At 36.6% G+C, this 17820-nt stretch overlaps 4 protein-coding genes, 2 non-coding genes and 1 pseudogene across 8 annotated transcripts; 4 read left to right on the forward strand and 3 right to left on the reverse strand.

Annotated features, from left to right (window-relative positions):
* Positions 1-732: 732 nt before the first annotated feature.
* LOC103872817 (UPF0496 protein At1g20180) lies at positions 733-6057 on the forward strand. 2 transcript variants are annotated; one of them, XM_009151258.3, is made up of 3 exons: positions 733-1658; positions 1913-2519; positions 2613-6057. In XM_009151258.3, the coding sequence occupies exons 1-3, from the start codon at positions 1601-1603 to the stop codon at positions 3028-3030; spliced, it is 1083 nt and encodes a 360-aa protein (XP_009149506.1). In that variant the 5' UTR covers positions 733-1600; the 3' UTR covers positions 3031-6057. The 2 variants fall into 2 exon arrangements, with proteins under 2 accessions (XP_009149506.1, XP_009149505.1); XM_009151257.2 differs by having other exon boundaries at positions 735-1658; positions 1913-6057.
* On the reverse strand, positions 4103-4617 carry LOC108872207 (annotated as a pseudogene).
* Positions 5523-5594, forward strand: TRNAD-GUC. The gene has a single exon. It is a non-coding gene; the product is annotated as a tRNA-Asp (tRNA).
* LOC103872818 (TATA-binding protein-associated factor 2N) lies at positions 5840-8274 on the reverse strand. Of its 2 annotated transcripts, none has more exons than XM_009151259.3 (9): positions 8076-8274; positions 7833-7955; positions 7423-7503; positions 7251-7339; positions 7080-7154; positions 6896-6960; positions 6739-6804; positions 6239-6652; positions 5840-6144 (listed from the first exon to the last, which is right to left on the reverse strand). In XM_009151259.3, the coding sequence occupies exons 2-9, from the start codon at positions 7953-7955 to the stop codon at positions 6053-6055; spliced, it is 1005 nt and encodes a 334-aa protein (XP_009149507.1). In that variant the 5' UTR covers positions 8076-8274; the 3' UTR covers positions 5840-6052. The 2 variants fall into 2 exon arrangements, with proteins under 2 accessions (XP_009149507.1, XP_018515393.1); XM_018659877.2 differs by having other exon boundaries at positions 6239-6667.
* A 662-nt stretch (positions 8275-8936) lies between these two features.
* Positions 8937-10372, reverse strand: LOC103872819. Its single transcript, XM_009151261.2, has 4 exons — positions 10059-10372; positions 9879-9981; positions 9568-9729; positions 8937-9288 (listed from the first exon to the last, which is right to left on the reverse strand). Exons 1-4 carry the CDS (start codon positions 10310-10312, stop codon positions 9106-9108), a joined length of 702 nt encoding a protein of 233 aa, XP_009149509.1. The 5' UTR covers positions 10313-10372; the 3' UTR covers positions 8937-9105.
* Positions 10373-10485: 113 nt separating this feature from the next.
* LOC103872820 (pentatricopeptide repeat-containing protein At1g20230) lies at positions 10486-12987 on the forward strand. Its single transcript, XM_009151262.3, has one exon. The coding sequence runs from the start codon at positions 10550-10552 to the stop codon at positions 12872-12874; it is 2325 nt and encodes a 774-aa protein (XP_009149510.2). The 5' UTR covers positions 10486-10549; the 3' UTR covers positions 12875-12987.
* Positions 12988-17710: 4723 nt separating this feature from the next.
* On the forward strand, positions 17711-17783 carry TRNAK-CUU. Its single transcript has one exon. It is a non-coding gene; the product is annotated as a tRNA-Lys (tRNA).
* Positions 17784-17820: the final 37 nt, after the last annotated feature.

A 17820-nucleotide genomic window follows, 5' to 3' on the forward strand; every position in this document is an offset into this window, starting at 1 on the left:
ATAATAAAAATATTGTTTCCAAATAGCAACACAATATATATAAAAATTGTCTTATTTTTAGTATGTTTTGATAATTTTATTATATTATTTTATAGTCAGTTATTTAATATTTAATATAACATATAAATTTAGTATTATTAAAATAAAATTCGTTTTTAATTATACATAAAATTCATTAAGGGTATTTTTAAATTAATAAATTAGTGAATCAGTTAGAAAATAATAATAAATCAATAAGCTAGTTAAAAGTCTAAAACCTAATAAAAATATGACATATAAGAAAAACTAACTGAATATTTAATAGAGAAAAAGACTAGAATAGCACTAAACCAAGTTTTTGTTCCCAAAGTAGCACTCAAGGCTCAAAGTCACAAAAATAGGTTTCATTAAAGAGGTAAATATACACTTATACCCCTTGGGTTAATTAATCCAAACCTTAGGGTTTAGAGTTAAAGGGTGGGGTTTTGGAATTAGGGTTTAAAATTTTATAAAAAATAAATACTAAAATAAAAAATAATTACTAAAATAAAAAATAAAAATTTTAAAAACAGTTTCAAAAAGTATTTTTAAATTATAAAAAAAAATTTGAAAAAAAAATAAAAAAAATCGAAAAAAAAAATTCAAAAAAAAGTATATAAAAATTTCGAATTTGAAAACATATAATCTGAATCTATATAAAAAAATTCATTTTTTTATTTTTATTTTATTTATTTTTATTTGTTTATTTAATTTTAAACCAAGGGTATTAGGGATATTTTACCCTTTAATGAATGTCATTTTTGTGACTTTCTCCTTTTAGTGCTATTTTTGAGACATAAACTTCAAAAGGTGCTATTATTGACAATTGCCCTATTTAATATAACATATAAGTTTAATATTATTAAAATGAACTTAGTTTTAATTACATATAAAATCCATTAAAGGTATTTTTAAATTAATAAATTAGTGACTCATCTAAAAATTAATAATAAATCAATGATTTAGCTAAAATCTAATAAAACATGATAAATAAACAAAAAAATTTTAAATTATGGAAAATATAATCAATCAGTAAATTCACTTCTCAAATAATAGTATAGATAAAAAAAAATATTAGGTCTAAATCAGATAATATCTAAAAGGAGAGAGATCTACGTGGCAATCACTCGTTTGGGAAAGCGTACGAGGAACTCCATACTAATTTCTAGTAACCAACTATGTTTGTTTTTAAATTTAACAACGCGGGTAACACCATAAAAGGAAACTTCCTCTCCAATTGTTCAAGTCACCTTCCATGCTAAGACCACAAAAACAACACGTCTAAAACGCGACGTGTCTTTCCTTCTAACTTGCGCCAAAAGTTATCGCTGAAAGCTCCAAAGCAAAATCTACTTACCGGTGCTAACGTACTATCTCTCTAGCTGTCGCTTCTCAATCATCTTCTTCTTCTCTTTGTCCAACCAATCATTCCTATTTATACGTTTATAATATATTTATATTTTAATTACATAATAAATCATAAACCGCCATACCAAAAAAAGATAAAGACGTATGTATATAAGAAACCAAAAGCTTGTCAATCATTCACCTGAATCACATCTGCCTTTGAGCTCCATCGAAGATGATGAAAGTGAAGAGTTTTATTGGTTCTAGATTGAAGACTTACTCAGCAAGACAGGGTGAAACGTTTTTCTTTCTTTTCTCCACTTTTGTCCAAGAACATCTGAGCGATATGTTTCTCTTCTTCTCTTAATTAGTTATTGAAAATGTTTATAAAGAATGTTGAAATGTTTTATACTTTGGGATTCTTTAGATAGGTTCTCTAGCCAGAGTCCAGAGATTAATTTACTACATTTTAGAGCGTTTCTGAAAAATATCTGTTAAAACAAAACATTTTTGAGTTATCTTAACTGTTTTTTTGTCAATGAAACAGAAAATTCTGAGAAGGAATGTCGCCGTAGCTTGACGTGCAAGCTAAGTGTTAACGAGGAGTACCAGGAAGCTTTCAGGACAAACTCCTACTTAGAGATTCGGACAAAAGCTGAAGATCAATTAGGCATAACATTCTCTAGCAAACTCTCTTCTCCTTCTCCGACGACTTCTCCTTCATCCTCATCAGATCTGAGCTTCCATTCACACTTCACCGATTACTTGCTCGACCCTCCTCAAGAAACTCTCGATGCTCTTATGCAAGACACGAGTTTCCACTATCTTTTAGCTAAGTTCTTTGACTTTAGCTCCGATGCTTGTGATGTATGCGAGTCTCTCCTTCAATGCATCCAACAAATCAAGATCAATCACATGAAACTCAAAAGGGTTATCAAGATTGGGAAAAGGGTTTGCAATGGTGCTAAAACCCCTGAATGTTCCCGGGAGAATCTCTGTGCTTTGATATTTCAAGAGCTCTCGAAATACGCCTTGCTGAAAAACCCTTTGTATTGTATCATCAACGAAACTCAGTTCCCCAGAGTTAATGATGCAAACCCGGATTTGCTCGCTAGATTGAAATCGAAAAGGAGAAGAATCAGAAGAAAAATCAGGTTATTTACATTTTGCAAGAAGCTAGGAAGTTATAGTCTAGTGATTTCTCATATCGCGATTGTTATTACGTTGCTGACAGTAGCATTACACAGCATACTCGGTGTTCTAGCAGCTCCTGCTTTACTCGGTTTATGCTGTCTTTTGAGGAAGAAGAAAACAAAAAGAAAGATGAAGAATAAGAGCAAGACTGATACAAAGCTAGAGAAGCTGGGGGCACAAATGGATATAGCAGCTAAAGGAACGTTCATAATGATGAATGATTTGGATACGTTGAGTAGACTTGCTGGGAGATTATGCGATGAGATAGAGCATAGAAAAGCCGTAGCTGCTATGTGCGCAAAGAGTGGGAAGGTTGAAGTGTTAAAGGAAGCCTTGAGAGTGTTTAATGGACATGAAGAAAGATTCTCAGAGCTATTGCAAGAGCTTGAAGAACATCTCTACCTATGTTTCCACACTATTAATATATCAAGAAGATTAGTGTTAGCGCAAACCACAGGACCAAGTTCTTGATTATTTGACTCTGTTGGTTCATCAAAATAAATACTTCTTCATGATTTTATGAATTAATTATCATAACATAATAAAAATGTAAGAATGTCTTTTAGTGTTTTTTTCTTGATGATTGTAGTGAAACAGAGTCAAAAGAAAAAAAAGTTTAGAGAAAATTTACTGGTTCAAAATATAAGATGTTTTGATATTTTTAAAAATAAATGTAGTTTTATTGAAAATTGTTTGATTTATAATAATTTTGTTTCATTATTTATGATTGATTAACTCTTTAAAAATTTATATTATTAACAATATAATTTTCAAAATGTAATTTTTTTTAGTTTTTCTATTTTTCACCAAAACATTTTACATTATCAAACCGAAAGAAAGAGTATATAATAACAAAGCGGGTGGGTCTCCAAGAGAAAAGAACAGACTCAGAGCGCGACCACTGCCAATAATCTTTCGGACAGCAAAATATAGCTCTTTAAAACTGAACCCTGGAAGAATAAGTCTGTCCGAAGGACCAAGAAGAAGGAACAACATTGAGGAAGACTCTTGTAGCACCATCGGTAGTAGTAATGGAGAAAGAGAGATATTGCCCATCGAGATAAGCGTTTGATTGCCAGTTAGCTCCCCAGTTACGAGACATGGCTAACCAACCAGTCTTTGATCCTTGGAGACAGATTTAATGGAGCCAGCTCCTCCAACGTTCGATATATTCACTAGCTCGAAGTAATCTCTTCCGTTTATTCTAAATCTCACTCCTCCTTTCTTGTAACAACTTACCCGTCAAAACCAAAACCAAAAAAAAAAAACACACAAGACTTTTTCAAAAAGCACCCCAAAACTTTCAATTGTCTTTTTTTTTAATAACTTTCAACTGTCTTGTTTTAAAATACATACTGTTTTTCAATATTAAAAGCTTCAAAAGTAGAATGTTCAATCCTGATAAACCGACTTTAGCCGATCTAAACCGAAATGAAGCAAATATTAAGGGTATAATTTGTTAACATGACAAAATTAGGGGTTTAATTTTCACGTAAAACAACTAAGGTTTAAAATAATTAGATGGAAAGTTAATGGGTCCTTGTTAATCCAACCTTTGGAAAACGACGGGAACAATCCCACCTCTAAATGCCGATCTTTTCCCAAGCGGGTTGTGCCATGTCGAAATGTTTTAGCGGTGGATTGCACCAACCACCGTTGTTGCTCGGTAGAGCGAAGTTTGGTGGGCAGAAGTTGGTTGCTGTAATAACCACCGAAGTTCCTTTCTTACACCACCGCGAGTCCGATGCGTAATCACACGTTATTTTAGCATTCTCCGCAAGAAGCTCCGTTGTTGAACAGAGCCGTGCTTAAGGCCGCTGTCATTATACCATACCCCGCCGAGTAGAGATCTCCGTACCCACAAGCTCCGCCTGAATAAACAAAAATCATCCGTTTTCATCAAGAAACTGATAAACCATATGGAAATATATTTATATGTAGTTTAAATTACCCATTGTTCCAGAAGCGTCACTCCATCCATAGAATGTGGCGTGACCATTGGTTAAACCAGAGGGCCTAAACGCATCAACCGCCATAAAAAGAGCTATCAAAACCGCCAATCCAGCTAGAGACTTTACTAGTTAAACAAAGTCTTCTGTCCCTAACCTTGTTTTTTTAATGGTAAAAGTCTTTAACCTTGTTGGGTCCATATAACTACCATCGAAGAGCCCCGGAATCGATTACTGATTTTTGTCATTATTGATAAGTTAACGAAACACACAACAAAGACCTGTAAATTTAAAGGAGAAAACGAGATTGTTTTACTATAGTAAGAAAATGAAACCTAGTTTGGCAAAGACAGACTAATGCATTATGCATGCCACGCATCAATAATTTAACCCATTGTTTAATGGTCATACACATGTCTTGTCTTCATTTTTTCTGATATTTAGAATGTTTATTAATTAGTAGTAAAAGGATAAACGGGTACATAATTACATTATAATCATAGCCTGGTTATGATAACATTTTACATGCTAATGTTCTAATTTTTCTAAACATTTAGCGGTACATTAGTTTAGTTATGCTCCGGTTTCAAACCTACTGGTAAAAGTAATCAATCCTGAAGATGCAAAAATCTCCCAAACAACAATTAAATGAAAAGTCCGATCTGCAAAAACAAGAGAGAAAGAGAATATTTCTCTCGAGGGTCTATCCCCTAATACCTTTAACCTAGCCGCCGCAACCTAAAACTCAACCACCACGGTGGCCGGACGCCTCTGCTCCAGTCGCCACCCCACCACTTCGTTCGTCTTTCTCAACAATAAAAAGAAGTTGAAAAGATTCCAATCTTTTGAAACCAACAATATTTTCTAGAGTTCAACCCAAAGTAATTGAAAGGAATAATAATCATCCGGAGGACAATACAAATCCTCCATAAAACAAAACAAACCCTAGCCAAGAGTTATTATTTTTATTTTTATTTACGATAAACATTTAAGAAAACACGCATTACCATCCGAGTCGTTGTAGTATAGTGGTAAGTATTCCCGCCTGTCACGCGGGTGACCCGGGTTCGATCCCCGGCAACGGCGTATTTTTTACTTGACTCTTTTACGTACGGGCCCCATAGTTATGTCGAACTTGTGGGTTTCCCCACGAAGTCGAAGACCCAATCAGCACATCATTGAGGCCGAACGCTTAAAGAGATTTTTCTTATCATGTTCAATGCTGTTGAGAATGAAAAGTATGATAGTGATGAGCATTGAAGAAGGCTTGCAACTTGAAGACTCCATCAAGTTTTGATTCAAATAGATACCATGAATCCAAATTTCCAATAAACTCAAAAAAGAGAGACAAAACTGGAAAAATAGTCTGGAAACTTGAGAAATCTCAAAGGCAACATCCATGAAACAAATGAACATATTATATAACCTAAAGGCAAAAATCAAAGAGAGAAATTATGCTACGGCAACATCTTGTCTTTTTAATGGACAGACAAAAGATAGAGAATGAAGGAAAATAACAAAGTTCATTCAACAACACCAGTCATTTAAGCAGCTGCCTGAATCGGCGGTCCATTTGATCTGTTGAAACCACCACGGCCTCCTCCTCTTCCACGACCTCCCCTTCCACGGCCACCTCCTGTTTCAACAACTTTTTCACATTAAAAACTAATGGTCATACTGATTAAAAACATTATGTATTGAGAAACTGGGATTTTAAAACATCATCGTACCACGGCCCTGAGGAGGAGCATCATGTCCATAATCCTGTTGAGAAGCAGGATTGTATCCATAGTCTCCTCCATGTTGTTGAGCTTCGTAGTATGGTTGGGAACCATTGTATCCTCCTCTTCCACGACCACCACCACCACGTCGTCCTCCTCTCCCGCGGCCTCCTCTTCCTCTACCAGATGCCCGCTCAGGCTCCACACCTCCATCATCATACTCATGATACTGTGGAGGAGGAGCATTGTTTCCATAGTCTCCTCCATCTTGTTGAGCTTCATAGTAAGGTGGAGGTCCACTGAGACCTCCTCTTCCACGACCACCACGTCCTCCACCTCTCCCGCGGCCTCCTCTTCCTCTACCAGATGGACGCTCAGGTTCCATACCTCCGTCATCATACTCAACGTTCACATATCCATCCCCTGACACATGCAAATCCACAAAATTGGAACGCTTGTCCACAGCTGAAGATGAAACAAAGATTTTGGAAAGGAAATTGCGATCCTACCTCTGCCACCTCTTCCCCGACCACCCCTTCCTCGGCCTCTTCTTGCTCTGCCTCTTGGTGATCCATCTAAAACAGATATATACAGATGATAAAGTTATCAAAAAACGACAAGAAGCAGGGAGCTTGAAAACATTCATTTAAAGAGAGGCTGTAATACCTCTGCCTTCGTAATCAATCTCAGCTAATGGCTTCACCATCTCAATAGGGATCGGAGGCTGGTACCTGCAATATCATTTAGTAAGTTATCATTAGCATTAGAGACAATGTACCTCTCTAAAAAGAATCCTACTTGAGACATAGAACCTTTGTGATTACAGAACAAAAGCAATGAAAAAACTCACCCAACAGAGGATGTGTTGAGCTCCTTCTTCGAAAGCGTTATAGTGATCAACGACACATGTCTTGTCGTCTCAATTCTTCAGGATAAAATAAAAAGAAAATTAACAACCAAGATGAAGAGCACGGCAATGTAATACAAGTCCTAGCACTAATGAAAATGTCAATCAACTTACGGAAGAAGGCCTTCCTCTTTAGGCTCCCAGGTATCAGTTATGTCTGTGGATCCAATAGATGTGTGCTGGTGAAGACCAGGAATCCTTCTCTGCAATGATTATTACAAGAAAACGTTCAGATACAATAGAGCCCACCTTTGTAATCATGACCAGCGAAACCACAAAAACAAACCTTAATCAACTCAACAATGTTCACACTCTTGTTGATAGCTCTTCCCATTGCCTTGAAAATAACTTCATCCGATCCTTTTTCCTATATTATAAATAAACAAATCCGTTAAGACGCAAACACGACAGGTTTTGTAATAAAAATCGGAATCAAAGACAAGACTACACAATTATATATTTATTGACAGAATCATTGTAATAACCAAACCACACCACAGATGACATAACTAATAGACTAAAAAGGTACAAATATTACAACAAGCACATAGTTAAGACACAATTACAAAAAATCGTGTTTGGATTTTCTACTGAATCAGACACGAAATGTAATAACATAAATGCTACTTAAGTGTCCGAATAATGAATCAAACACAAACGTATCTATCTCAGATTCAAAGAAGAAACACACAATACCTGAAGAAGAGCCATGGCATAGGTGATGCAGTTTCGCGCCCTACCGGTACTGGTGATACGAATCTCGTTCTCAGCAATCGGAGTCTCATCCTTCGGCTTCGCAACGCGCTCATACATGTCCATCTGAACAACAACAACAAAAATCAGAAGAGCCCTTCTCGGAAACAAATTCGTTCACGAAGGTTGATACAAAACTGATTCAGAACAGGCTTTTCTTATAATAATCCTCACGAATCGATTTACCTTGTGTGACTGTTGGGGTTAGATCCTTGGAAACCCTAGAAGATTCGGATAAGTAAGGAATTAGAGCGGTTTTGTACAAGGCGCCCTCTCATATATAACAGCCGCACGCACCAGTGAACTGCCCTAATTGATTCCCGGTTTGCAAAATTTTACTTTTAACCGGTTCGAACCGAACCGCGGATAGGACATAGTTTTCCTCAGTTTTGATTTATCTCTTTTTGAAATTGAGCATATCATAGTATTAAACACGAACTTTTTAATTTGCTTAAATTCAACCTTTACGGAAATTAATGGCTACTTGTTTTGTTTAATGTTATTTTATTCATCAAATCATTGTCTCTTTATGCTATAAATAATAAACCAATTAACAAACGAATATCTCAAATCGTATTCCTACAACTTTTTCGGTTTACTAGCACCTGTTCTTGTACCCGTCCGCCGGTTTGTTAGAATGGTCAAGCTCAATATATTCGTGGTGAAGTGTATGGTTTTCCTGGAAAGATTATCCAACTAGACAAAAAGGAGCAAGAAATCGTCAACAAATGGTAGTTGTCTGTGGGCTAAAGAAGTCTATAAATGGACTTTTTCATACAAGATATAAATAAAGTGATTGACAAAACCCACATCTTACTTGTAATGGCAAAAAAGAAGAAGGAAAAATCTCCGTTCTCCGTATCATAATCAAATGTCATCATCTCTATGTACTGTATAAGTGACTTTCATTCTATAAAGGTAGGTTTGGACACGAAAACAAGGATAAATCTATCAACCATTGCATTTTAAGCCTAAACAATTGATTAACTATTTTAGTAAGCATAACTAATGTTTTTTTATAAAAAAAATTGAAAACTAAATACCATATGTTAAAACTTTGGTCAAATATTAAAATGCATATAAGATACTGAAAATTGTGAACATGCATGATTGTATGCTTCTGTGCCGTTCAGATTATTTCTTTACAGACAAAATGTGGATAATTAAATATGTCTAGAACATAATGTGTGAGTTTGAGGCAGCATAAGAAGCACTACTAGTAAGATGGCTGCGTTAGGAATGAAAGGAAGGTGTCCTGTATCTTTGCTTCTCGTGGTTTAACCAGAGGATCAATGGTGTTTTTCCATCCTTCAAAATCTATCGGAGAACCAGCATCGGGGAGCTCGAACCCATTCACATAGAAGGTTGGTGTTGCGGAAACTCCTCTTGAAACGCTATACTGCAATTCAGAACAAAGGCAAAACAATCTTTGGAGTGGGCAAAACTTATTATGAAAAGTAATGACAGAAAGCAAGCAAGGCAACTCAAGCTTCTACTGCAAGTCTGCAAACTAAAATAACGACTAGTGAGTCGTAACTATGCAGTGAAGGATCCATATCACTACATGAGCAAAATAATACAGAGGACCTAATAGAATAAGCCATTTTCATTTACTTGACTAGAGTGAAAGATATTAATCTATATAAAACTGAGAAGATTAAGAAGCTGAAGGGATCACCTTGAAGGAAACCCTAGTGGCAAGATCAGATTTTGAGTTGCGGAAGCCAGATTTAAGAGGGTAATGAAATGAGCTACCTAATGTAACTGTCCCCAGTTTGACTAATTTGTCCACAACAGCGGGTCTTGGCATGTATTGTGTTTGCGAGTTGTAGAACAACGCCTGTTAAAACAATAAACCATAACTAATGACCATAGACAAGGGCATCATTACACCACAGCGAAACAGAACAAAGAAACAGAACCGCCGATATAAAATTTCCTCTGTTTGATACATGCAAAGTTTGGATTTCTAAATAACACTAATCGAACCTGGTGCTTGAAGATCCCTTCCAGAAAACTGAACGTGGCATTGGCGTTTATGGTATCCACAATGTGTAACGCCCGAGATACTACAAACGCATTGTCATGGAACCTGCATGGTCCAAAACACACGAAACATAAATTGTAATAAGACGGAAAATCAAATAGGAAGACAAGAAAAACACTGACGGCAACGGCATGAGGTGAAGAACAAGAGCAACGCGAGATCCGTAGTGATCAACCGCTAGCTTTAGCGGTTCCCAAGCGTCTCCGCAATCGGGGCAAACCGGGTCAAAATACGCTTCGATAAGTATCGTATCCGGTTCGATCTTGCGACCCGGTGGATACACGAATCCATCGCGTCTCGACGGAGGTAGTAGTTGCTGCGCTTGTACGCTTGTTCCGACGAGCAAAGCAGCGAACAATAAAGCCGTTCGAATCATTTTCGCTCTCCCTCGGTCTCTGGATCGATTTCTCTTACAAGAAGAGATTAAAGAAGAAATCAACGGCCAAGATTACTCGGAAGCTAAGTGAGACCCAGTCTTTCATTGCTAGCCGTTGATTTCCAATTTGGGTGACGTGGCGTACATTGTATCTGATTTTCATTTTTAGCCGTTGTTTTAGTTATGCTGACGTGGCGGAATCTGGTGGCGTGGACGGTTTATGATACAAAGTGATTAATGTTAAGCGGGGAAGTTTTTTTTTTTTTTTTTGTCAAAGCAATGACAAAACAAGTTCTTCCACTGATAGAGAAGATCCCTCAAACGATCCTTGGATTCTTAGAATCTTCTCCTTCGTGTTGGTCTTCTTCTCTATCAAAGACGACGCAAGCTCATGCTCGTATACTCAAATCCGGAGCCCAGAACGATGGCTACATCTCCGCAAAGCTCATCGCTTCCTACTCGAACTATAGCTGCTTCGACCATGCGAATCTCATCTTGCAATCGATTCCGGATCCAAATGTCTACACTTTCTCGTCTCTTATATACGCGTTAACTAAAGCGAAGCTTTACTCTCAATCGCTCGGCGTGTTTTCTCGGATGTTCTCTCGCGGGTTGATCCCAGATACCCACGTTCTTCCGAATTTGTTCAAAGTCTGTGCTGAGTTATCGGCTTTTAGAGCTGGTAAACAGATTCATTGTGTGGCGTGTGCGTTGGGGTTGGATGGGGATGGGTTCGTTCAGGGTTCTTTGTTTCATATGTACATGAGGTGCGGTAAGATGGGTGATGCACGCAAGGTGTTCGATAGAATGTCTAACAGAGATGTTGTGACTTGCAGTGCTTTGCTTTGTGGGTATGCGAGAAAGGGTTGTTTAGAAGAGGTGGTTCGTGTTCTAGCTGAGATGGAAAGTTCTGGTATTGAACCGAATATAGTGTCTTGGAATGGGATTCTTAGTGGGTTTAATCGTAGCGGGTATCATAAGGAAGCAGTGGTGATGTTCCAGAAGATGCATCATCTGGGTTTTCTACCTGATGAGATTGCTGTTTCAAGTGTTCTGCCTTCTGTTGGAGACTCGGAGAGGCTTGATATAGGGAGGCAGATTCATGGGTATGCGATTAAACAGGGTTTGCTGAAGGATAAATGTGTTATTAGTGCGATGATTGATATGTACGGGAAGTCTGGTCATGTCTATGGGATTATACAACTTTTTGAACAGTTTAAGCTGATGGAGACCGGGGTCTGCAATGCATGCATTACAGGGTTGTCACGAAATGGTCTTGTTGACAAGGCGCTTGAGATGTTTGAGTTATTCAAGGAGCAGAAGATGGAGTTAAATGTGGTTTCATGGACTTCAATTATAGCAGGGTGTGCACAGAATGGGAAAGATATTGAAGCCTTGGAACTGTTTAGAGAGATGCAGGTTGCTGGAGTGAAGCCAAACCGTGTAACAATCCCTTCCCTGCTTCCAGCGTGTGGAAATATAGCAGCTTTGGTTCATGGGAGATCGGCTCATGGATTTGCTGTACGGGTCCACCTTCTGGATGATGTTCATGTAGGGAGCGCTCTGATTGACATGTATGCCAAATGTGGAAGAATCAACATGTCTCAGGTTGTCTTTGATATGATGCCCACGAGAAACTTAGTCTGCTGGAATTCATTGATGAGTGGATACTCGATGCACGGGAAGGCCAAGGAAGTCATGAGCATATTTGAATCTCTCGTGAGAACCAGGTTAAAGCCTGACTTCATCAGCTTTACAAGCTTATTATCAGCATGTAGTCAAGTAGGTTTAACCGATGAGGGATGGAAATATTTCGGCATGATGACTGAGGAATATGGGATTAAACCGAGGCTGGAACATTATTCTTGCATGGTAAGCCTTCTTGGACGCGCAGGGAAGTTGCAAGAAGCATATGATTTGGTAAAAGAGATGCCTTTGGAGCCAGACTCCTGCGTCTGGGGAGCTTTGCTAAACTCTTGCAGACTTCAAAACAATGTAGATTTAGCTGAGATCGCAGCAGAGAAACTTTTCGTTCTAGAACCCGAAAACCCAGGGAGTTACGTTCTATTGTCCAATATATACGCAGCTAAAGGCATGTGGGAAGAAGTAGACAGTATTAGAAACAAGATGGAGAGTCTGGGGCTGAAGAAGAACCCGGGATGCAGCTGGATCCAAGTGAAGAACAAAGTGTACACGCTTCTTGCTGGTGACAAGTCGCATCCGCAGATAGATCAGATAACAGAGAAGATGGATGAGATTAGCAAAGAGATGAGGAGAGCTGGTCATCTCCCAAATTTGGATTTTGCTCTGCAAGATGTGGAGGAGCAAGAGCAAGAGCAGGCATTATGGGGACACAGCGAGAAACTAGCAGTAGTTTTTGGTCTTCTGAACACACCGGACGGTACACCACTTCAGGTGATAAAGAACCTTAGGATATGCGGAGATTGCCACTCAGTCATTAAGTTTATATCGGGCTACGCAGGTAGAGAGATCTTCGTTAGGGATACGAATAGGTTTCATCACTTTAAAGATGGTGTTTGTTCTTGTGGAGATTTCTGGTAATATTTTAAGGGATTTTTTTTTGCTATTAAAGATGTTGGATCATCATGTTGTTTCTACTATACAAGCTAATTAGAAGCTTATGAATAAAAAACTACAGAAGACATTTCGGTTTAGTTTCGGGTTCGGTTTGGGTTCAGTTTGGTTTGGGTAATTTGGATTTTATAAAACTCAAACCAATTAAAACCAAAGTAGCTTTGGTTTGGGTTCGGTTTGGGTTTAATTCGGTTCGGTTCAGTTCGGTTTGGTTTAGATTTAGTTCGGTTTACATTATTATGGTCTAGTTTGGTTCGGTGTAGTTCGGATTGGTTATAAAATATGAAGGCATCAGTTTTATACTTTTATTAAAAAATAATCAACTCATAAACGATAGATTGAGAATATAAAAACGTATGCTACATGATTTTATATATAATAGTATTATTTGAATCGTATTTATAATTTTTTTTAAGGGATTTTTGCAAAATTGACCTACAACTTAAAGTCAAACACAAAACTAACCTCCTTTTTTTTTGAAAATTGGTTTTGCCCTATTCACCCCACAAGTTCATATAATTTACGAAAATGCCATCAATTTTTTTTTTTTTTTTCGAAAATGACATTTTTACTCTCTCACCCTCATCATCTTCAAGTAATTACAAGATTGCCATTGTCATCAATACCACAACCACCATGAACAACCAATTTGAAGCTCTTAATGCTCCCAAAATCGATTTACCCTTCTTCTTTTTCCATTCTTGTGAACTAAACACAACATATCTCTCACTTTCTCTCCACAATAAGCTAAAAAACCCAAGATTTTGATTCTAAAATTTTTATGGTTCATAGAGTCATAGAAGCTAACGATTATGGGTGGGTGACTTCCGTTTGTGATTCTGTGTGCTTGGAGAAGCCTTATGTATGCTAAGGAACTTATCTCACCAATTTAAGGTATGACATCGAGTTTTTTTCCAGATCTGTTCGTCAGACGACTTACTTGGGAAGTCGTCTGGCTGTAGACGACTTACCTTTCAGTCGTCTGGCTGTAGACGACTTACCTGGAAGTCGTCTGGTCAACGCAGAGGTTATTTTTGCAATTGACTTTGAAATCTGTAACCTGAGACGACTGAAAGTTAAGTCGTCTACTATTGTTTGGTTTCAAAAAAAATTCCAAAGAACCTAGACGACTTACATTTCAGTCGTCATAGGTTAGTTTTGCATTTGACTGGATAATTTCAGAAGTTTGACTTCCCCAGACGACTTACATTTCAGTCGTCTGGCGAAAATTAAAATAATAATATTTTTTTTAAAGTAAACGACTTACAATTAAGTAGTCATAGGTTAGTTTTGCAATTGAAAAAAAAAACTTCAAGATTTAATTATACACAGACGACTTATAATTCAGTCGTCCACCAGACGACTTAATTGTAAGTCGTCCAGGATTTTTTTCCGAGATTCTGGTCAAACCTCGTAAATCCTGGACGACTTACATTTCAGTCGTCTCGTGGACGACTGAATTATAAGTCGTCTGTATATAATTAAATCTTGAAGTTTTTTTTTTCAATTGCAAAACTAACCTATGACGACTTAACTGTAAGTCGTCTACTTTTAAAAAAATATTATTATTTTAATTTTCACTAGACGACTGAAATGTAAGTCGTCCAAAAAGTCAAACTTCTGAAATAATCCAGTCAAATGCAAAACTAACCTCTGACGACTGAAATGTAAGTCGTCTAGCTTTTTTGGAGTTTTTTTTTAACCAAACAATAGTAGACGACTTAACTTTCAGTCGTCCGAAATAACAGATTTCAAAGTCAATTGCAAAAATAACCTCTGCGTTGACCAGACGACATATAGTTTAGTCGTCTAGACAACTTAGATTGAAGTCGTCCGCGTCTTCTCCACTAGTTTTTAAGTCTTCTACGTTAGTTTTTGAATAACTTGTATTTTTAAGAGTGATAAGTAACTTCAAGATATGTAAAACTCATATTTACAAAATATGTTCTCTCCCTTAGTTTTACTAAATTTGACTAAGTTTTTCAATGCAAACTTATAAAAAATATGATATGCTTTGACTAGTTACTATTGTTTGTTTCCATCTCTTACCAACATTCTTGTTTATTAAGATGAGAAAAAGGCCATTGGAGTTTATTATTGCATATGAGAGATCCAAAGATAAGAAAAAGGCTACTGAAGTCTATTATTTCATTGATTTGTAAATGTGTAAACACATTGTTAGCACATTTAATACATCTTGGAAAACATTATTACTGATTTTACAAAAAATTCACAACTAAAAGAGTATACATGCAATTCACAAAACAGACCACAAAAAACTATTATAGATCATTCATCTACAAAGACAAGCTTGGATTCCACTTGAGTAGACAAGACCAGACAACTTTTAAGAAGTCCAGACGACTTCTAAGAAGTCCAGAAGACTTCCAGGAAGTTCAGACGACTTTGCCAGAAGACTTTTAGGAAGTTCAGACGACTTCCAGACGACTTTACAGGAAGTCCAGACGACTTTACAGGAAGTCCAGACGACTTTTAGGAAGTCCAGACGACTTCCAGACGACTTCCAGACGACTTCCAGACGACTTCCAGACGACTAACAAGTAAGTCGTCCCAGAAGTCTTCCAGATCTGAAAAACCTGCATATTAAATCCAGATCTGAAAAACCTGCATATTCAAAAACGTTCAAAAGGCTTAAAAACAGAAAAAAATGAGTGGAAGATTAGATAAATCTACCTTTACAGAACACACAAAAATGCATATCTAAAAATAATAGATCTACCTTTAAATTAGTGGAAGATGATGAGTACCATCTAATTAAAAACCTGCAAGAAAAAAAAAATAGATTAGTAACAAAGACATGAGACAAAATTGAAAAATTCATATAAAGTTTGGTGTTTTCAAGTCAAAAAGATTAGAGTGGGTTTGGAGAGTTTTAGTTTGGGAAAAAAGTAAGAACTTTATACAACAAGAAGTTACCAAATGAAAAAAAAATCAGACATAAGAACTTACCAAAACGCTCAGAAAAATCCAGACGACTTCCTAGAAGTCCAGACGACTTCCTGGAAGCCCAGACGACTTCCTGGAAGCCCAGACGACTTCCTGGAAGTCCAGATGACTTTGTCAGAAGACTTCCAAGAAGTCCAGACGACTTCCAGACGACTTCCAGACGACTAACAGGTAAGTCGTCCCAGAAGTCTTCCAGATCTGAAAAACCTGCACATCAAATCCAGATCTGAAAAACCTGCATATCCAAAAACGTTCAAATGACTTAAAAATAGAGAAAATGAGTGGAAGATTAGATAAATCTACATTTATAGAACACACAAAAATACATATCTAAAATTAATAGATCTACCTCTAAATTAGTGGAAGATGAGTACCATTTGATTAAAAACCTGCAAAAGAGATAGATTAGTAAGAAATACATGAGACAAAACTGAAAAATTCATATAAAGTTTGGTGTTTTCAAGTCAAAGAGATTAGAGAGAGGTTGGAGAGTTTTAGAATGATGAACATTACATTTTTGTTGCAACCATTTGAGAGGATGAGAGAGAATGTGTAAATTTTTCTTTATATAGGGAGACAAAAAATCCAATTAGATTAAATATTTTTGACTCAGACGACTTCCTGGACGACTTACATTTCAGTCGTCTGGTGAAGAAATTAAAACAGACGACTTACATGTAAGTCGTCCAGAAGAGTTTAATATTTTTAGCGGGAAATTAAATATTTTTAGCGGAAAACTAAAATAGAAGACTTTCCAGACGACTTACAAGTAAGTCGTCTGGACGACTGAAATATACGTCGTCCGGGTAAATTATTCAACAGACGACTGAAATATAAGTCGTCCACAACCTAAACATAACCCCTAAACTTAATTATCTAATTAAACACTTCATAAAACCAAATCAAACTTGAAAAATGTTTACTATACACAGAAATAAACACATATAGGTGAAAACTAATTTTTGAAAAAAACATTTTAGTTTTCCAAAATCTAACCCTAACAATACATACAATACTACAACATATGTTTGTCAAACTCCTAAACCAAAGTATTTCATGATTCACTACTTCCACTCATCTATCTTCAAAACAAATCAATTTTATCATATCTTAATTTATATCAGTTAAAACTGTTTATAATTACTTGATTTTTATTTTTTACGCATCAAAATTTTTTTTACAAGATTTATAAATTATTTTTAAAATAAACTGGTACCAGACGACTTATACTTCAGTCGTCCAGCCGACTTCCAACATCTCAGACAACTCAGACGATTTACGGGGGCTATATTCGTAAAAATGGCTTCTGTTTTTTTGTTTGGTCACAAGGGGCTGAGCTGTAATTTCACTAGGCTTTTAGGTTAGTTTTGCATTTGATTCAAGTTTGGGTATAGGTTTGGGATTAAAATCAAGTTGTGGGTTAGTTTTGGCAAAAACCCCTTTTTTTAAAGATATGAAAGTTATGAAAAAATAAAAAACGAAACTTTAACTAAAATTTGCAATATGTTAATAATATATATATATATATCGTATATATTTTTAATATATATATATTGGATTATCGGTTTGGTTCGGTTTGGTTCGGTTTAAACCCAAACCAAACCGTTCGGGTTGAGTAAAACATAAACCAATTGGGTTACATAAAGAGCACGGTCTAGTTTGGTTCGGTTTAACTTCGGTTTGGTTGGTTCGGTTCGGTTTGGATTTTTTGCCCATCCCTAGAAGATATTGTGCATGATAGTTTCAAAACTTTGGTTCATAACATATGGTTCTTATTAACTCATTATAAGCTTTATGAGCGGTTAATTATTACATATATTAATAAGCTGTCACAAAGCCCGTCTAGCTCAGTTGGTAGAGCGCAAGGCTCTTAACCTTGTGGTCGTGGGTTCGAGCCCCACGGTGGGCGCTTGATATTTTTTTCCCCTGAGAAATTTAAATGAAAT

This window comes from Brassica rapa, chromosome A06 (genome assembly GCF_000309985.2).
Source record: "Brassica rapa cultivar Chiifu-401-42 chromosome A06, CAAS_Brap_v3.01, whole genome shotgun sequence".
NCBI classification, from domain to species: domain Eukaryota; kingdom Viridiplantae; phylum Streptophyta; class Magnoliopsida; order Brassicales; family Brassicaceae; genus Brassica; species Brassica rapa.